The sequence below is a fragment of the Boleophthalmus pectinirostris genome, unplaced genomic scaffold (assembly GCF_026225935.1).
Source record: "Boleophthalmus pectinirostris isolate CB_2022bp ecotype Guang Dong unplaced genomic scaffold, ASM2622593v1 HiC_scaffold_22, whole genome shotgun sequence".
Lineage (NCBI taxonomy): Eukaryota > Metazoa > Chordata > Actinopteri > Gobiiformes > Gobiidae > Boleophthalmus > Boleophthalmus pectinirostris.
Window position 1 is genome coordinate 16,244,305 of NW_026571190.1, and position 21,776 is coordinate 16,266,080.

At 37.4% G+C, this 21,776-nt stretch overlaps 1 protein-coding gene across 1 annotated transcript in view; it reads right to left on the reverse strand.

The window, feature by feature from the left end:
* Positions 1-1,039: 1,039 nt before the first annotated feature.
* rims1b (regulating synaptic membrane exocytosis 1b) overlaps positions 1,040-21,776 on the reverse strand; it is a 35,178-nt gene continuing 14,441 nt past the window's right edge. Inside the window, exons 17-28 of the mRNA XM_055157856.1 lie at positions 20,557-20,637; positions 19,395-19,472; positions 18,139-18,210; positions 17,148-17,236; positions 16,015-16,121; positions 15,018-15,172; positions 10,833-11,044; positions 7,481-7,628; positions 5,516-5,628; positions 5,338-5,439; positions 4,571-4,710; positions 1,040-3,093 (exon numbers count right to left, since the gene is read on the reverse strand). Coding sequence (XP_055013831.1) covers positions 2,875-3,093; positions 4,571-4,710; positions 5,338-5,439; positions 5,516-5,628; positions 7,481-7,628; positions 10,833-11,044; positions 15,018-15,172; positions 16,015-16,121; positions 17,148-17,236; positions 18,139-18,210; positions 19,395-19,472; positions 20,557-20,637 — 1,516 coding nt within the window. The 3' untranslated portion in view covers positions 1,040-2,874. The remainder of the gene's footprint in view (positions 3,094-4,570; positions 4,711-5,337; positions 5,440-5,515; positions 5,629-7,480; positions 7,629-10,832; positions 11,045-15,017; positions 15,173-16,014; positions 16,122-17,147; positions 17,237-18,138; positions 18,211-19,394; positions 19,473-20,556; positions 20,638-21,776) is intronic.

A 21,776-nucleotide genomic window follows, 5' to 3' on the forward strand; every position in this document is an offset into this window, starting at 1 on the left:
CGCTGCTATTTGGCTGTAATGCGCCGCTAACAGGGCTAACTGGTATATTAAGCTTTTCCCAAATCCAATAAGAAGAAGGGCAATAACATCTTTCCCCTTGATAAAATTCACCAAACATTCTCTTTGTTCCGGATTTAAATCCTCGATCTCGAGAATCGTTGCCGACACAGAATATATGGCTCTTCGCTGATTGGCTGGTGACCGAACTCGCATTTCCAGGGTTCTTGTGAACTGTCTAGTGTATTGCGATTCTTGACCTATAGTCGCTAGAGAGAAATTAAATTGAGCAGAGGCACTAGGTGGCATCAGCCTGGCTAGTAAAAAGCAGGAAGAGGTAATATTATGACAGAACTTTTGATAAAGCAATTTTACTTGCAGCAAAATTACAACTCCTCTTCGTCCTCTTTTTCAGCAGGACCCACAGATTAGCAGCTCATTGGCAGCTCCCTCCTGTGAATACTGCTGTTGTGTTCTTGGGCAAGACACTTAACCCGCCTGGCCCCAGAGTATGCATGCACTAGTGTGTGAATGTGTTTGAGTGTCTTGAAGATGTAAAAGCATTATATATATGTGACATGTGACTATTTACATTTGATATCTCACTTGTATTTATATAGAAGAATTTACCAAAAAACAAACTCATATGATGTTATTGAACCAATGTGTGAATACATCAATAATTTTGTGAGCTACCAAACAGGGGATAAAAACTTGAGCATTTATGAGCTGATCTAGCAAATCCAGCAGATTCTGAACATCACCAGCAGTAATAATAAACCAGCAAAGCACTTTTCTTCCACACATTCTTTTTATTTGTAAATAATAAAAATGAACTTTTTTTTTAAAATATAAAACATACACATCATTTGAGCCACATCATCTATACAAACAAGAAATGTTGCAGTGAATGCTTGAGTATTTTCTAATTTTCTTTTCTGATTCCATGGAACTCAAAAGTTGTAAACAATCAGCATTTTTCCTGATAATACTGACAGAGAAAAATAAAATGAAAAAAATTTAAATAAATAAGACAACCTGCTTCACTGAGAAAAGAAAACCCATATTAGTTGAAACATGGGTGGAGGATGGGGCTGTATGGACATTTGAAAGAGCACAGAGAAAGTGTGTAGTTGTATAGTGGGTTGTGCGTCCACTGATGGTCCCTAAACATAGATGCTGCTCAGTTGAAGTCTTGGCCCCGTTGTAGATAGCACAAACCAGTGAAGGCTATATTGAATATTTACATGTGTGACTCTGTGCATCATATTCTCTATATAGAACTAAACAGTCCACATATTAGAATATCCTTATGTTGAAACATAATTCATATTTCCTCTGATTTGTACATGTATTCATACACGTGAGCCCCTCGGAGGTATAGTTTATTGTGTACTACAGTGAGAGGGGCGAGGACGAGGACAGCTAGAAATCTTTGCTCCAGAAAAGACATCAAGAGTAAGTTTTGAGACACACATTCTGGACTGAGGGACGCGTGGAGACTGCTGTCGATGTGTCATAGTTGTAATGGCTTCTTGGTTTTTACCTCTTTAATATTCAAGTACGAGCAAACTGTACAACTGCATGCAACAGACAAGCGGCCCTACAGTATGAGAAACTAACACGAACCTACGTCTTTTTTCGGTTTTACAAAAATGTGCATGCAGCTTGGAACTGGTTCCAAAGTCATGCTGGCCCCGCCCCTTCGCGCAGTGGGCGGGGTCTATGGGCCAAACGAAGGATGGGCATTGGTGTGTGCGTCCCGACAGATCAGTCTGATTGGTTACTTTCACATTCACAGAGATGCACAAGGAAACTGAGCAATTCATCTGTTTTTCCTATAGCTAGACCGGTGACGGGATCATTGCTTTATTTTTTAACTACATATTTATTTTTTCTTCAAAAAGTTAAACTTCTCGTACAAAATCAAGCTCTTGTGCTTGTGAGTTAAAATCTCAAAATAATGTAACACAAGTTTGGATAAAACGTGCTGGGGTGAGGGCACATAAAAAGTATATCTCCTATGCATTTTTATTTTTTATATTTTTACAGCAACATTGTACCCTTGTGATATTTCAAAGTGACATAAACTTTATTTATTGGTCAACCTCCTGAGAGGCCTAATATACATCTATACAAAGACGACTGGCCTTGTTGACCAGCGGTGGAACAAGGAAAACAACGCAGCACACTAACTCACTGTAAAAATGGTGTCTTCATCACCAGCCCCCCCTATTGTTACACCCCTGCATAACACTTGCAGACACTTAGTAGTTTTTTATCCTTTGTGTTTAGATTTTTTCTCTCCATGCACACATCAGACTGACAACATATCATGAGCACTGCAAAAACATCATGTGCAAGTTTTAAAAAAAAGCTAAAAGTTTAAATAAAATAAACATCAAACGTTCAAACAGATTGGCTTTCGGGTAGCCATGGTAAACATAGAGAAAGAGGGAGCAGTGATGGGACTAAGGTCTAGGCACCGAAAGAAGGCCCTGTGCTTCCAGACTTGAGTTCCTGGCAGGCTTGGGTTTTCTGCAGTAATTGTAATAATAGTACTAGAAGGAGGAGTGCGCCCCCTGTAGTTGAAGAGGCTGACGTCCTCTATCTCAAAGACCATACATTCTGACGCTTACATACAATACATTGCTATTGTTGTTTCTTTTTGATACTTGCGCCAATAGATTAGTCTCTACTTGCTTACGGACTCAAAGTTGCGTTTTTTTCCCCCTCAAATGGACATGAAACACTGAGACGTCCCCAAGCACAGACAAACAAAAGAAGTGATTGTCAGATCTTAACAAAGCTTTCTCTATAATACGACTGGTTCTGATTGTTGTCTATGGGAGTTGGTGTAATGACTTGGTTGGTCCACTAGGTGCGGACCCCGGGGGGCCCTGAGGAGCTGTCCAGTGATGACTGAGAGGCCCTCCGCGTCAGAGAGGCCAGTGTGGGGTCCACCAGGGAGGAGGGGGGGAACAGCTTGTACCAGCCGATTACTGTGCTTGATAAGTCCAGTTCGTCCAGCAAGACTTGTGCAACTCCCATGAAGCTCTTGTGATCCATGCGGCCGTAGTCTCCCCAAACAATCACCTACAGGAAAAAAAATATTAGACCAAATACTCTGTTTCTTATTTGTGTAACATTTGTACTAAAAAATAGCAGTATTAATCACAGTTTTATTATACCACTGTAATTCTACTTGAGTACTGTAGTTTTTGGACTATAAGTCACACTTTTTTTCATGATTTGGGTGGTCCTGTGACTTATACTCCGGTGCAACTTATATATTAAAATTTTCAGACTGACAGCCGCGAGAAGGCGCTCCAGGCTCGTGTGTCAGTATCTAGTACTACTATTACTCCTGTACCACTGTCACTTCGCACTCTACTGCGCATGCCTCCTGTAGAAAGAGCCGCTGTCTCGTTGCAAATAGTGAAATATTCAGCCGAAAACAGTAATCGAGAAGCAGAAAGAAAGTTTGGATTGAGTGAGAAACTTGTGAGGGACTGGTGGAAAGTGGGGATGGAGAACACAGCTTCATGGCAACCGGGAAGGTGTGCCATGCAACTTTCCTGGAAGTCACTGGATGAATCGACAAAGCCTGAACTTCAATGACAATCGAAACCATTCTGTCGGGATTCAGAAAGGCCAGAATAATTCTAACTGGAACTGATGCTGAGTCTGATGACAGCTACACAGAAGAGGAAGCGGCGCTCCGTTTATATCATGGATCTATTGTTTATCTCCGGAGGTCACGCAGAAGTGACACCGAGGATGAAGCACTCAATGGATTTAGTGATTTGGAGTGAGATCGTGAGTTTGATAAACTTATGTTATGTTGTTAATGCTATAATTATCTCAATAACTGTTAATATGTTACGTTAACATATTAAAGCCTATTCAGCCTGCTCTCTCTGTTATTACTATAACTTGTCTTTCAAGATGAAATGTCAGTTCCTGGTCTCTGATTTTACAAAATACATTTCCCCAAAAAGTGCGACTTATAGATGTTTTTTTCTTCTTCATTGCGCATTTTTAGGCTGGTGCGATTTATACTCCGGAAAAACTTATAGTCCGGAAAATACGGTAATTACCTTGAAATAACAGAACAGTTAATTAATACTATAATTTTACTTTGTTGTTACTGTGATATTATTGCTTCTCCAGAAACATTTCACAACTTGGCATTTAACATATTTATCTTGCATTTATTCAGGTTCCAGGCAATGCAATAATATCTCCAAAGAGACTAGCAGGTCCCTAAACCAGAAATGTAAGTGATCTAAAAAAAATAAAATAAATAAACAAAATCTAAGTTTGTTTTTTTTTAAAAATATGAGAGGTGGTCTTGCAAATGATAGTAAACATTTGGTTTACCTTGTTACATCAATCAACATTTACTTTTACCAGCAAAATTATATATAGTATAGTATGTGGTACAAATCACGATGTTGTACAGTTTTGGTAAACCTCTAGAAATCTCTTTGTGATATTTTTGTGAAACATATAGTATTATATCACAGTGGCTCTGAACGCTCAGATGGAGAGAAATAATTGTCCTGCTCACCTGTAGGACTTTACCCTGTGGGCTCTCATCGAAAAGCAGTGCTTGCTGGTACAGCGGGTCAAGTGTTTTCCGTGCAATCTTGGTTTTCTTTTTGGCTACGTACGCCCCATTATTCAGCAGATAGACCTTGACATAGGGAGCTGTATGGAGAAACAGAGCAACAAAAGCCATTAGCAATAGACACAGTTCCTAATATCCTAGGTTGAATTTCTTACTTGGAACATAAAGAAGCCAGAAGTATAGACCGAGCTTAAAGATTCACTGTGTAACATTTCTGGTGGAGCGCCTGCCACCTCTTTTCTTATTTATAGTTGCAATTTTGAGGACTTTTCACAATTTAAAAGAAAGGATATTTTGTTTTGAATCATTAATTACTAGGGCAACAATGCTTTGCTCTGAAATCCACAGCTAGACAAATTTCATGCCAACTAATGATTTAAGGATCATTGCCACAAATCTTGATATCCAAAGTTTAATATTTTTTAAGCTCTGAAGTATTCAACAACTTTTCTGTCTCTCTTTGTTAATGATATTCTTATGTAGCCTCATCAAACCATCAAATCCACTTCTATTTTCATTCTTGCATACAGTATTTGAGGAATCTTGCAGTATACCCTCTCCATAGGTCAATATGCATTTAAAAATTTTGGAAAAGCTTTGGAAAAATGTGCCAAATATTGTATCTTGCAACCATGAAATTATATCCACTATTCCTATCAGTTTTCACAATGTTTTGGCCATTTTCTGTGTATTTAAATAAGACTCACCAGGAAGTGACTTGGACCCAGGTTTCTGCACCAGTCCCCGTGCCCTGATCACCTCCACCTCCAGCTGACCCTTCTTCTCCATCATACCGATTTGGATGTCACCTACAAGAGAGAATCCATTTAATAAAATAGATAGAAATAAATATTGTTAGACAAAACTTGCTAAAGTGATATATACCGATAGCAGGAGTGGCGAGTGTTTGTCTGCCCACTAACTGTGCTGGACCCAAACCATCCAGGAAGCCACTCAGCTGACTGCTGGCACCCAAGTTCACTCCAGAGAAGATCAGACTGGAAAAGAAAGTCGCCTTAAGAAAAAATCCTACTGTACCTATTCAGTAATAGGTGAGTGCAAAAATATCAAAATATCGAAATATCATGATACAAAATTTTGTGATACAGTATCATTATCATAATACGCTGTATCGATATATCTATATATATTTATTGGTATCTTTCAGCAATTTTTTTAATTGGGAAAGAAGTGCCACAATTTGTTGTAGATTTTCACTTTAAACCTAGATTGTAGCTGGCACCACTTAGACTCCATAATTCATGATTTAGTCAGGTTTTTATCCTCTTGTAGATTTAGTCTGAATTTAGTCTTGGTCCAGTCTCAGTCACAGTGATGCTTTGAAGTCAAATATCTAAAGGTGCACAGTACAACTTTTCTGATGGAGGGTCTGACACCTGCTTATCTCCATGGAGATGTTATTGCTTTCTCTGGAATGTTCCATAGCATGACTTTAAACATTTCCATCTAGCATTTACTCATCAAAAGTGTTTCTGGTCATCAAAAATACAATATTGTTTGTGTGAATATGGGCGACTCTCCACAGATCCGAATTGTAATGCAGCGTAGTGCTGTAACCTGCTTGTCTCCCTTGTAATAGATAGGCTTAATCTATACTGTTGAACCTTCTAGGCAAATCAATAACATTTCCTTGGAGACATGAGTTGGCAGACCCTCCACTAGAAATCTAACACATTGCACCTTTAATGAAAAATAAAAAGTACACCATAGGATTTGAAAGTTCAAAATTTTCAAAATGAAAAACATGGCGTTACTAAAAACTTTAATCTTTTTTAAAGCCATAGACTTCTGCTATGCTTCCCCCTAGATTTGAACCCCTTGTCATTTTAGAGAGTAATCATGGCGGCACCTGTTCTGGCTGGTAAATCGGAGTTTGCAGAGGGGTAGCATTTTGTCTGTATATGCTGACTAAAGACTCCTGCTCCTCTCTGTACCCAGTCAGCATGTGGAGGGGAGACTTCATTTCACTGTGTCTTTGCCAATCATTATTTACAGCAAGAAAATTATCTATGGAATTACCCAAGTGAGCAAATCCATCTCCGAAAACAGCAGGCCTTAATTTGATCCTGTCACTTTTGGTGTTTTGTTCCAGATTTGCTTCACAGTGCCTCTTTTTTCAACTATCTACTAATTAAAATCCATCACTTCTTACAGGGAGATAGTGCTCTATAAGGGATGTAACTTTAAAGGACACATATACTGCTTTTGGAGGGTATTTTGTATTAAACTATGCCGTACTTAGATCATACATTTTGTTCATTGTAAAATGCAACATTGATCTACAAAAAGGGCTTGAAGGGCCTCTATTACACATAGTTGACTCTTGAGAGCTTTTAGCAATGTTAGAATGTTGTTAACTCCTCAAAAATGCCTACAGTTATGTTTTATTTCTTTCCCACATGTTTGAGTAATCATATATTATTAGTTCATTTACATGTCCAAAGCTCAAAATGCTCTGTTCCAACTTGCGATGTCATGTAGTGGTGGTTTTCAAGTTAACAGCTACGTTCAGTAGAGAGAGGCAATTCCAGGACTGCAATTGTCCAACTGATTCTAGGTATAGGAGTTTAAAAACATAGTGGCACTTTTCCTGTATTATTATACCGATTAATCATTGCAGCCCTCTTTGCTCCATCCTTCTGACAGTGCTCCTTTAGTTTTCACACACTATAAATATATATGGTAACTGTCGGGTCCAGGATGCCATTTGTTAACATGAAGCATTAACAGCACAGGTGCAAATGAACAACTCGAGGAGCGGTTTCCTTTAAGAGACAGTTACATAAGAGTGAGAGTAGTTGTGTGAAAACAGGAACTGGTGTTACTGACTTCCCCTCAGAGTTGCAGCTGTGGATGCTGCCGTTGTTGGACTCGCGGCTGGGTTGTCGACTGGGCATGCTCCGAACCATCTCCACTGCTAGACCTGTCTCCGTGCTCCGCTGGATGGGGGCGCCCTTCTCCTTCTTAGATTTACCCTCTGCAAGGAAGAAGAGAGGGAGTAAGGTACGTGGATAGCAGGATAATGTCATGTTACGATTACAGATGTCACAATTGAAATATGTAAAAGAAACAAACTTAAAAAAAATAAATAAATAAACAGCATGTTCATTACACATCCAATAAAAAAGGTAAATTTAAAATCTGAAAGTTTGATTTAACAAAGCTAACCATATAACAATGGTATGGTCATCTATTGGACATTGTCAATAAAAGTAAGAAATGCAAATGTTCTCACAACTGAACTACTAAAGGCATCTTAAGCATCAGTGTTTCTAATGTTAAGTAATTTGCCCAAGAGGGGGGATAAGCAGTTATCTGCCTCCAAGTGCTATTTATCTATAATGGGAAAATACACAAAAAGCACTTACTTTGAACCAACCAAAAGAGTAAAGTACAATAAATAAAAGCTTAACAATCCTATCCTTATTAGATCACACTATTAGGGTTGGACACCTTCTATTACAGGTACCAGTACTTAAACAGTACCCAGGTGTCAGTACCTGATTGGTACTTTCTTCTGTACCTACTTCTGTATTAATTATTATATAAAAACATGTAAGTTAATAAATTATATTAAACACAATTTTTTGAATATACATTGCACTTTTTAAAGTGGAACTAATCCTTGCTACTAAACTGTCTATATGGTGTTTTAATAGCATTATCTACTGTACTAAATGTTTTTGTCAAAAATGTCTAAATCTAAGTTCATCCTTCAGTGACCTCTGTAATTTCAAGTAGTTGGTGACATTATGAAAGACTGCCCTGATTGCAGTCTGGTGTTTCTTAATACAAACATGTGACTGCAGGGGTGGAGTTTGATGTACGGATACCTGTCACACCAATCACACTATTTTTATACCAGACCTCGACCCTCCTCCTCTCTCACTCTTTTATTTTGTCATCCAAGTCTTGCCCAGTTTAGAAGCTCTATTTGAAATGTGGTTGTTGGAATTGAGGTGTGTTTGGTCCCACTTTAATCATTTATTATGGCGTTAAATAAATAGTCCCAGGACCCAGCAGACATCAAACCTACCAGTAGCAGTTTTTGGTAGGCTACCTAATTTTATTTTTTGTTGTTGTTGCTTTTTGAAAGTGCTGTATTGGAATCCAAAAAGTCCATTGATCTTAGATTGTAGTGCCATGTTTCACCAAACAGTATTGTATCTCAAAGTTTGCACTGCATATTTTTCCCATGAAGTATAGTCTCTTCTTTCCCTGCTTTGGTCTTAGTCTACAATAATAGACAGAGAATAATACAGGCTCACCCACCTCAGGCACAATGTCCACTAAAAGCTTTTTATGTCCACAGCACAAAATAATACCACTGCATTCGCCTTTCATCATGTCTGCTGCTTTAAAAGAAGTCTAATTGAACTGAAACCACTGAGGCTGTGTGGGTGAGACCAGGAAATGAATGGTTATGTAACACCACTTATTGTTTGGTATTGTGATTTACAAGCACCAAATCACCACTGCTTTGTCAGAAAAATGTGGTGACTATTAGCAATATACTTAAGAAGATCACTTCATCAATATGGACATTTAGAGTGTAATTTTGCGTAGGTGAAACAAAATGAGATATTGTTCGTGAAGAGAAAAAAAAGTATTGTAAATGTATTGTATAAGTTTGCTATACATATGATAATGTATATGGCAATATAGGCTATGTATTATTAATAGTAAACAACAATATTAACAGTATTATTAACAGGTTATAAATTAACAGTAAAAAAAAGAACATCAATAATACATATTTCACCTTCTTAATCAAAATAGCTTAGTAACAATAATTAAAGGTGCACTTTGTAACATTTTGGGTGGGAAGTGTTCCACCTGTTTGTCTCCATGGAAATGTTTTTGCTTTGCCTGGAATATTCCATGGTATAACTTTACACTTACCTATCTTAATGGACATAAGCATGGCAACACTAGGTCAAATTACAGATCAGATCTGTTAAAAGGAAGACCCGTTCTAGCAATCTCTTTTTTTTTTAGCAATTACAGGTATTTTTAGCAATAAAAATACCTATAATTGAATAAATGCATGAAAGTTGAAATGTAAAGTAACATTTCCATGGAGATAAGAAGGTGTCAGAACATCCACCTGAAAAGTTAAAAGTCTATTGAAAATAGCAGTAGCACTATACAATTTTGTTGTTTTTTTTATTTTCACTGTCAAAGAAATTCCAACCTTTTTTAATTTTTTTTTTTTTTTTTTTTAACAAAAAATACCATCATCTCTCAAAAAAAACCCAAAATATAATTAAAACCTACTTGCTATCAACAAAGCTGCAGCCTGGAATGTTTAAAGGGGGAAAAAATTATTTGCACAGCTGCTGATGGCGCCCAAAACACCCTCCTTCATCATCAGAAAACGGTAACTTTGAGGCACTGCTCTGTCTGTCAATCAAATGTGTCCACAAAGAAAACTGCACCCACGGCCTACATTAAAGGCACACAGGGGAAGTAAGACACCCTCAATAGTGCATTTTAACAGCAAGCTGGTTCAGGCTATTAACAGCACACCAATTAATGCTTAAATGCTGTATATTTTAAGACTTGATGTGAAGATAAGCAGATTCTTGACACTATGGGAAAACTAAGCAGCTACACTGTCAAAAATACATAATTCAAAACCATTAATTATATACTTGTATATACAGGTGTGATGTCATAGCTTTTTGAGAAATGTAAAAAAACAATACGGCTAATATTTTTTATAAATTGTAGAATGTACTCTCTTTTAGTTACATTTAAACAGTGGGCAAGGATATCATGTATCATGTATCAAACCATCAATCGATTTTTTCCCCATGTTTTTAAGCAATTTGTCTTATTGCTGCAGATATATTGTATGAGCAGCTCTCGAAGTCAAAATGTATTTGCTGCATGATGTCTGCATCTAATTATGTGTTTTATTGTCTGATAGTCAGAATGTCTGCGTTAGCATGCTAGCTGTCTTTAGCTTTACCATAACAGCAAAGCTCTGCTCTGGTCTCTGAAAGCTGTGAGAAGTGCTTATAAAGTCATTGCAGGGAAAAATTACGATTCTTGGAATGCAAAAATGAACTAGTTCTGTTTTTTCCACATCATTAAGACAATAAAATTCAAGTACAGCACCTTTAATACAAGAAGATCCCTACCTTACTGTATTGATATTTAAATGACATTTTCGAACCTGGCCCGCTGATCTGGGAGGTACTTCGGCTGCGGCGGTTGCCCACGATAGCGACCACTTTGGCGCTGAGGCTGGAGCGTCTCTTTTTTGTGCCTCCGCTGACCGTCCCGAGGGCTGTGTCCGACTGACTCCCGTCTGTGCGCTCCTGGGTGTAGATCTCACTGCTCACACTGGAGCTCTTCAGCATACTGCGTCCACCTGAACCACGCATCCTGTGCACAGAGGGGAGGGTCACAAATAATACTTATAATTGACTGAAAACTTAAGTTAGTATACAGTACCTGATTTAGAGGAAAACAGGTGATAAGGAATGATGCACAGAAACATCACATTTAGCAAGAGAATGGGATGAGTGATGAAGGGAAGGAGGAAAAGTTCTCTACAACTAAATGTGAAACATATCTTGTAGATGCCTAATCTTTTTAGTTTTTTGCAACAACAAATGCTAACATTTTATGTCTAATGCATACATTTAATAATTGTGGTTTTCTAAATGCTGTGACTTAGACTTGCACTAACTTTTCTGGAGTGTCTACTTCATGCTTACCTCAATAGGGCTGCTATTGCTTTATCTGAAATGTTCCGCAGTATGGCATTAATCTCATATACACTAGGTTGAGCAAAAATACCATAAAAAAATATTCTATACTGTGAAAAGGTTAGCTTAACCTTGACCTAATTCCACATTTGTGACCTGTTACTTGTCTCCATGGAACACTGTGGAACTTTCTAGGCAAAGCAATAATAATAATATATAATAATATCCATCGAGACAAGGAAGTGGAGGACACTCCAGCAGAAAAATTTCATAGCGCATCTTTAACTAGAGGTGGACATGATCAATGGCAAAAAAAACAAACATATTAAGGCATTTATTTTTGTCAGTATTGATAAAACTCCCTCTTGCTTCAGTTTCCATTAACATTACAATATTTTATACAAAGGATTATGGTTTCAAAGAGCAAACACTGAAACAAAAGGCGAAATTTAACCAGTCAATGTTTCGCAGCTCATCCAAGCTGCTTCTTCAATTCTGGTCAAAATGCTGATGGACACAGCCTTATATCTGCTTGCAGGGCGGAGCTAACTACAATGAAACTACTCTGAAACTAACACACCTACCTGGTTACAGTTTCTGTTTGTTAGTTAGCCTATTGAACTGCACTGAGTGTGGGGTCTTATTAGCATAATCATTCAGGGCCATAATGGGTGCTTTCACACCTCTGGACCAGAACTGAAGAAGCAGCTTGGATGAGCTGCAAAATGTATTCGACCAAATAAACTTTTGTCCAGTTGACAAATTGAATTTTTCCTTTTGCCATGGATTCTACCTGGACGACTGAGGGATTTTTCACACAGATGAAACTTAATTATTTTTTTCCTAACATTCACTAACATTATTTGCTCTAAAACAGTTTAATCCACTTGGACAAAGGTGACTTGGGACTCTGTGCTGCCTAGTGCGGATCAGCCTTTTCATGTCCATGTGCTCAGAGGGGGTAAGAGTGCTACAGGACACCCCAGCCACACTGCCTCTGTCCCCCACAACATCTGCCTCACGTGGGCCCCTCCCCAGAGCCAGGGTCCAACGTTGAGAAGAAGGCAGGGGGAGGGTGCTCTGAGGCCTCTCTGCTGCCCCTGCTGGTGAGATGTGGGACAGGCGAGGGGAGGGTGGGGAGGAGGGTAATGGGGGGTCAGGCGTGGTACGGAGGTGGGGGTCCAAGCAGTCACAGCACAGGATACGTGTAAGGAGGGATCTGAGGCATGCAGGGAGGAATCTATACACAACACAACATAACACAACACAACACAAAGACAACATGGAAGCAATGGGGGAATTAATATTATGAATGATACATGTAAAATATGTCCACATGCAATGAACTAAAACCCCAAACTGGTTCATTGGTTGGTATCATATTGCAGTTTAACAATAATAGCTTTATTCATGTACAGTATACTACAATCAATGAACACTGCAATAATTGGCAAAGTAAGACAAGTTTGCACTTAATTATTTGGTAATTCTATTATGCATTTTTGATCTTATTCACTAAATTATTGTTGACCCTATTTAAATAATTATGACCTCTTGTATACAACTGTGATATACTGTATTTATATTCCAATATTTGTTTTTTTACTTACTGTACATACATTTATATAATTTATGTCGTATTAACACCAATCTCTGTCTTTTTTATTGCTATTTATTTAGTAATTAATTACCTTTTTTTTTTAAATATGTTTTTTAATCTGTGCTATTGTAATGTAATGTGATGTGTGAGCTACCGTGTCCAAGTAACTTCCCTTGTGGATCAGTAAAGTCTGTCTAAGTCTAAGTCTAAATATATGGTCACTATTTGCTGTTTTAATATTTGATGTATAAAATCATCTTTAAATCTAAATTATTTGCTTTGGATCAATATAAAATCATTAAATGGGAAAACAAGGGCATCATATATTTAAATAATGTCAAGATTGTATTTATTTTTTTGAGTGCTCTTAGCAGGTAGTGATACATCTACTTCTCTTCAGTATTTATGATTTTGTTTAAACATTTCATATGATTTTCCTTCATTGTATTATACAGAAAGCAAGTTGTTTAGTGTATTAGTTGGAGCTCCAATCAGGTTCAAGACAAAGTAGAATAATTAAGCAAACATTATTAAGAAAAGCCCTACTCCCCTCTTGAGTTCAATTTGCATTATAGTTTAAAGTCCCCTCATCCATACAAACACAAACATGTTTTATTTACTACTTTGTCTAACTTTCATCATTGTAATAACCAACTTTAAATTGTGCTAAATGCCACTGGCCTGTGCTTTTATAACAGAATTGAGATTGATCTGCGGTGTAGCCCTTTCTCTCCTCCCTCAGTCCAAACCCAATACATTAGTGGGATAATAACCTGCACTACATCCTCACCTCGCCCATTGGGAGAGCCCCATTTGTCCCTGTCAGATCAGAGCCACAGGACTGGGAAAAGGCACTGTAGCTGACCTCTGCTTATGATCGAGTATAGAGCTAAGCTATAGTGCCAAAATCACTAAGAAAATTTTGATATGAATACATGTTTGTCTGTTTTCATTTTGGTTGTTAGTTGGTTTCGGTACCTAATAAATGTAAGTAATTGTAGTCAACTTTTCAATGTATTTTGTTCTTAAAGGTTACGTAATGTTTCTAATGGAGGAACTGCCAGTAGCTTGTCTCCATTTTGCTTTGTCTGTATTTTTGAATGTTCCACAGTATGGCTTTAAAAGTATCTTTCTTCATGGAAACAAGTTAGTGACGCCCCCAGGCCAAGTTGAAGGTCAGACCGAAAATAAGTATGTTACATTATAGTTATGGCATATAGCAGCATTTTTAAGTTTTGATAATTACAATGTTTGCAATGATTTTTTTAGTTTTAATTGTATGTCTTGTCTTTTATGTCTTTTTACCTGGTCTCAGTGGTCTCTCCTTCCACTGTGTGCCTTCTGCGTTTTAGCTCCTCTGAAAACCTCCTCTTCCCTGTGGCCCTCCTCCTCTCCTCCTCCCCATTCACCCCCCACGAGATCCGCCTGTCCCTCTTCTCCTCCTCTAAAGACTTAGATCTGAGTCCAGACCAAGTCCAGACCAAGTGCAGACCAAGTCCAGACCAAGTACAGACCAGGTCCAGACCAGGTCCAGGCCAGGTCCAGTTTGTTGTTATGTTTTAAGATTGGACGGAGCATGCAGACAGACACAAACATGCAGCAGTGGGCATGCAAAAACACACAAAACATGCAAATTAATATACAGTGAATTAAATTAAAAGTAAAGGTAAAATACACTTGAGGATAGTTTTCATCACACTCATGAAGAATTTTGTATTACATTATTTTGTATTTATGTTTGTATTTATATTTTATAAAGGTTTACTAACCCAAATAGTTACTATACAAGTAACATGAGCCATCTTATATTTCATTAAACTGAACAGTTTAGAATGCAGTCAGAATGCCTGTTTCTCTATTTATTTCTAAGCAGTAAAACCACCTGTAACTGAATATGTAAGGTAGAACTGTTAAAAGCAATACTGTGGAACATTCCATTACATACCCATAGAAACTAGCAGGACCCCCACCCAAAAATGTACACAGTGCACCTTTAAAAGTACTCTTTCCACCAGTGTTTAATAAAGAGTTGAACTTCTCTACAAACCTGAACCTCCCGCCTGGATACTCTGATGGGATGGAGCTGGTGCTGCTGAGTCTGGAGATGCTGCTGGCTCGAGAGTTCACTGACATGTCGCTCATGTCACTGTCTGAGGATCGTGCAGACGTGTTGTCACTGCTGCATCTCTGGCCTGCATAGTTCTGAAATGGAAACACTCATTTAGTGGAACAAGGAAACTAAGCATCTAAATGAAATATATAAAAGCTCCAGTGCAGTTCATCGAGTCAGTCATTTCTAATCAGTCAAATGAACAGCTCAGGTCTATTTAATCAAGAGGTCCACAGCCAATCCTCTGTCCAAGAACAATGACATTTATACCACCACAATGATTCAGATATTAATGATAATTTAATAATTTACACAATATTTTAAATTAGCTCAAAATTCAGTCATTACCTCCACCAAGGAGGTTATGTTTTTGCCGGCGTTTGTCTGTTTGTTTGTTTGTTTGTTTGTCTGTTAGCAACATAACTCAAAAAGTTATGGACCGATTTGGATGAAATTTTCAGCATTTGTTGGAAATGTGAAAAGGAAGAACTGAATTAATTTTGGGGGTAATCCGGAAGAAATCCTGAATTCTGGATCACTTTGAAATTTGAGTTAACATTGTGGTAAATGGGGCCAAAAGTTTTGTTTCTCAATATCTTGGTTAATTATTCACCAAACCCCATGAAATTTGACTCAGGGATGGACAATGGGATCCTCTTTCATATTCCAAAGGCTGATCCGGATCTGATCCAGAAGACTGATTTTATCGCAATTTATATAAAAAATGGGGGTAGTCCTTGGCGGAGGTCTGCGCTCTCTGAGTGCTTTTCTAGTTTTTCTCTTTTTTTTTCTTTTTTGTGGTTTAGAGTAGTTTGTCCTTTGGACAAAGAATGATTAAATGTTTGTATTGTTTATGTTCAGGAAACATTAAAAGTAAAAGGCATTTTTGTTTTTGTTGTAAGACAAAATAAAATTGAATAGTGCATACTCTCACCTTTCGTTTCATCTTGAGGTCCATCTCTCGGTCGTGGGACGATGAAGGCCTGTTGTAAGGATGCACTTTCTTTGGAAGCTGACCTCCTCTGTCATCTCCTGCGAGGGCTGAAGGTGGGAATGAATTATTGATTATATAAGCAATCTCTAATAAACAATCAGGGTTTCAGTCACAGTCACGGTGTAGTGTTGTTTTTTTGACACTAGATGGCGTATGATGCTGAGGTTTTGAACTTGAGTAACTCACTTGTGTTGACCAAAGTCATATTTTAAAACAGATGCTTTTAAGATCAAATGCAAAGATGTCTATCAAATGCCAAGGACTAGCTGTTATAAGCTCTATATCTAAAAAACACTATTACGATTACTACTTTTGAATATTTAAGGAACTTGAGCAAATGGATTAAACTAGACATCTTGGCTTTGAATAAAGGGAAAAGGATCTTAGAATATAGGCTATTGTATAATACATTTAATTCAAGAGGGAACATGTTCAACTGGCAAAAAAGTGTTATTTCACCTGGAGCACTTTCTTATCTATTCTATATACATTACATGACATTACATTTCCTTCTAAAAATGCTATACAGTCATGGGCGGGCAGGTTGGGTGGACAGGGGTGAGAAAGATCTGATTTACGATTTCTCAAAAAAAACTTATCTATAATCCCTCAGTCATCCAGGTAGTATCCATAGCAAAATAAAAATCAGTTCTGTCAACCTCAACCCAAAGTGTCATAGAGTGATGTACGTGGCTCTTTCTTACAAGTTTGCAGTCTCTAATATGTTATATACATATAAGCATGGACTCATTTAATTATAATTCAATGTTTATATCATCACACTGATTCAGATTAGCTCATTTTGTGTTATCATGTGATTTTATGTTACAGAAATGGCACCTAGATCTAACATTACTAATCTTAAACAAAAGTAAGCAAATGTAAAGTAAAGTAAGCATTTTTTTTCCCTAAAAGGAAAGAGAAAAAATCCACCTAATAGATTTGGTTATTACTACTAGCTACTTGCACACTGACCTGGTCTGGACACAGTGACCTTTCAAACTTTGGATGTCCTTTGTCACATTTATGTCACCAAACTGTATCAACAGCACTTACAAACACAAGCCACCCACCTTGCTCAATGTTGCTGCTCTTTGCTGGGAGCTGTGGGAGCTGTCTGCCTCTGCGGCCGGTGCCTGGGGGAGAGGGGCTACCCTGGAGTCTGCCGTTCACAAAAACAGAAGAAAGTCACTGTTAATTTTTTCCAGCCGGTTTGAAAAACTACACTACAAAGACTACCAATTAGGAAAGACTACAAATGAAGGTCAAAAGGTCGGAGGAAGAAAAGGGCAGGAACACCAGCTGCAGCACAAACGACATCTAAGTCAATAGAAAAACACGTAGGGAGCTTTTAGTGGGCCAGAGTGGTATAGGATACAGGATTTTGGGTGCTTGGGTGCTCGATGAGAGTTGGGGGGTGCACCTGTCAGGACGTGGAGAGTTTGGACATGACCCAGACAAAGGGGGCAGCCTCAAGGGACCCCCTCTGCCCCGACTGCCCCTCAGGATGGACGTGGGCTGGATACGGCTGTCACCAGCAACACACAAGTACATTTAAACAATAGTAAAACATGGACATAAGAGACAAACTGAGAATGTGAGAGTGATCAAATATATTTGCAATAAAGTGCACAGCAAATATGTATATCTTCACAAGTTTAAAAGTTTTTAATTCAGATTATTCATTATTATTCATTACTTTTGATAACTTTTTTTCATTTATTGGTTTGGTTTCATTAGTTTCGTTTTTGTTTCTTTTTCTATTTTCAGAAAATATGTCACTTGAGTGAGAAAATTGCAACTTCACTGACATCTCACTTGAAAGCAGAAGAACATTTTGTTTTAGAAAAATAAAAAATTAGAAGTTGCTACAACAATTCTTCTTTTGTATGGTGCAAAGTGCTCAAATTGGCACGTATAAACAGGAAGTTGAAACAAATGAATTGGAACTTTAGAAAATATTTAGTCCATAAAATTATGATAATAGAATAAAATATGAATTAATTGAAGTTGTTTTAGACATGTAGGCATGTAGTTTTTGCAGTGAGAATGACTTTGGCTTACCTGTCCCCTTCTAGGCTCTTTCGACTGCCTTTTGGATTCGCACAGTTGGGACTGGGTGAATTGTTACACTGTCTGTTGTTGTGGCAAAAAGATGGAATGATAAAAATGAATGATGTAACAACAAATAATTCTGCACACTGCAAAAATAAATAAATTCATAAAATTGAGATAATACTTGCCTATAAGATAGTTCTCAATATTTAAGGACACATATTTTACTCATTTGGACAATATACATTATTTAAAATAGTATAAGATATACATTACAAAAAGTAGGATGATCATCGGAATAAAATTAGGAATATTTAAATAATCACAGTATAAAAGGAAAATATATACCCACTCAACTGAAGACTCAAAAGTCATTTTAACTCATGTAAACATTTTTTTTGCAGTGTACAGACATAAAGGATGGCATGGATATAATACAATGCAGTTAGAGCAGATTTGATTGTTTGTTTGATTTGCCAGTAACAATGCTAGAGTAAAGACACTGAGCTGAGCAGCAGGTGCGCAGTGACAGGACCAGGTGCAGGAGAATAAAGGGATTACAGCGCCTTAGAACACAAATATTTGAGGAAAACAGGCCATATCACTGTCTCCATACTGAAAAATGAAATCTATATCAGTAAAAATAACTAGAATTCAGATTATTCCTGCAATGAATTATGGTTGATGTAGTTCCCTCTGCCTTTTTAGTATGTTGCTGAAACAAAACACTGCATCAGGGCATGTGAGAGCTTGCAGTTCACTACATTGTAACTAACAGATCATCATATAATTAAAATTTAATTTATTTTTAATTAATTTAAAACCCATATACTCAAAGGTCAGACTGAACCCAGAACTAAACCTGGACTAACCAGGATTTAATCAGACCAGGACTAAACCAAGTCTACATTATTAACTTTGTCCAAGCTATTGATGATTATTTTAATTTAAATATTGTTTTTTTTTTGTTTTTTTTTTAATCTGAAGCTAAATTATCAGCATTTTAAAGAATTGTGAAATATAATAAGTCATTTTCAATTTCAAGATTAATTATAAATAAAAAAAAAAAAATCTCTTTCAAATGTACTAAAATCAAAATATATAATCTGAAGTCAATTCATTTTTCCCCATGTAGACTTATTGCAGTGCAGGGGGCGCTCTAAGCTGAAGAGGAACACATAAAGAACAAGTGAAGAAGCAGGAATGTGGGAAAGTGCAGCTTTTTGAAAGGGGGTGGAGTCAACAGAAGGGGTGTGGCCTGGTACCTGTCTTCTTCAGGGTTCACATGTTCTACTAAGATCCTGGGGTGGGGGGGGACCTTGCGGGGCAAAGACTTGGAGAACCTGGAGGGAGGAATGGGTGGAGGTGGAGGGGGTGGGGTTGGGTGGTACAGTGAGTCACGGGACAGTGAAAGTAGTTCCCAATAGAATCTACATTAGTGATGCTTTGGGAGCAATACACGTACAGGCTATTTTATTTAATAGGTACAAACAAAAACAAATAGGCTTTATAGGCACATTTTTAAAGATACAATGTGTAATTTTTCTGGTGGAGGGTTTCTTGTCCTTAAGAAGACATATTGCTTTGCCTGTTCCACATTATGGCATTTAACTTCTTTCCAAGCATTTATTACTAGTGATAAAAAATAGTATCTTGAAAAACCCGGATTCTTCACAGATCTGATCTGTAACTTGGGTCTGTGCTTATCTCCATGGTAAAGTTTAATGCTATACTGAGTGACATAGCAGGTAAAGCAATATCATTATGGATATAAATCAGATGGCAGACCCTCTGCCAGAAGACATAGTGCATCTTTAAAGGGCCTGTATTACGCTGTTTTCTGATTTATGTTGTTTCCTCATCAAGAACATACTCAGAGTTGTGCATTGTTTCATTCACACATGTTTAACACACAAACCCTGTTCCACTTTGTGATGCCATACAGAAAGTGCTCCACTGTGTTTTCAAACTCCATACACCTTCCCTAAAATCCTTTGGATCATTTCAGCCTTCTTGACATCATAAGGTGGAACAGAGGATTTTGAGCTTTGGAGATGTAGACACACCAAAACTAGTAATAAAAGATTATATGTTTTTGATGAGGTAACAACATTCTAACATGACTTAAAACTCACAAGAGTCAATTTTGCGCAACATATGACCTTTAAGAAGTCTGAATTGGCAACAGAAAACAAGGGGGCACTATGGTCTACGACTATGATGTTAACAATAGTAGATGACACATGTGAAAAAATGTCTTTATAATAATATTTAATGAGTGAAACAAACAACGCCACAACATGCATACCACAAATTACAAAAATTACATTCATGCAAAATAGTGAAAGTAACCCTGGTCATTACCAAGTAAGAAGAATATCATAAAATTATATAAAGAGTGTTTATATTTCTCTATGTTGTCTGTACCTGTCTCTGTCATAGTGGTTGTCTGGCCTCAAACAGGTGGTGCTGGCACTTCTCACTCTGTCCAGCGATGGCTGCAGGTCGCTACACAGCCACAAGGGGCAGTAGAGAGAGAAAACAATGAATGGAGACAAGATGATTGACAAAACCAATTTAGGACAATATGAAATGACCAATAGGAACAAAAACAATGATGTGTAAATCAAGAGGTGATGATTTAAAAGAGTAAGTGGCTTCATGGGTGACATTTAGATATATGCTTGAATGTTTATTCAGTATATTATAAGACTTTTCAATTTGATTTTGCCAGACAGTGCCTTTTCAAGGAAAGACAAATTATTGCTTTCCATCCAATTTGAGTATTATTTAGGTTTTATATCAGCTGCCCTACCCTGCCTTTTCTAGGCGGCACAGAAACAAAGCATGCATGGTTTTGATTAACTGAATGACTGAATGATTTTTGATGAATTATTCCTTTTTTTTGTGTGTGTCAATACTGTTCTAATGTACAGTTAATTCAGTATAGATTTTCTTACCAACCTTGATAACACCCCAATCTAAATCAGCAGATATATAAAAGTAAATCCATATGATCTTTGCTGTATGTTTGTATGGTGCATGCTAGAGCTTTGTGGCATTGAAAACTGAGGTTTGCACAGATGGCTGGATCGGTGCCATTGCATGACACTGCATATAGAGCTAACAGGAGAGCAGGAGGCGCAGGGCTTAAGGGAGGGTTGGGTTAGCTTAGTGCTGCAGAGCTGAGGCATCATGGGTATAAAGACAGAGAGGAAATTCAAAATAGTGGTACAGTACAGGGGTGAATACATGGTTTAAATAAAATGTTTCACAACTTGATGGTCTACTAATAATACATTTTGGGATTTTGAAATGTTTACTGTTGTTGTTACAGCCAAAGAAGAATTACAGCTACCTGGATAATCCAATAAGGGATTCTGATTTGGATAGTTAGGCCTTTTGTGTTCTGAACATAATAGCTATAAGGGGGGCTATAAGTGTTAGTAACGTTGTATACTAGGAAGAATACTAGATAGAATGTATTTAGTTACAGAATACTAAATGTATTTTGTAATTTATTCTGATACATGGACGAATCAGAGTGCTGTATTCTGAATACTTAGAATACTTTCAAGTTAAGTTGGATTTAAATTACAGTGTAAAGATGCAAAATAAAATTGAAAACAGGTTGATGTTTGATTCAG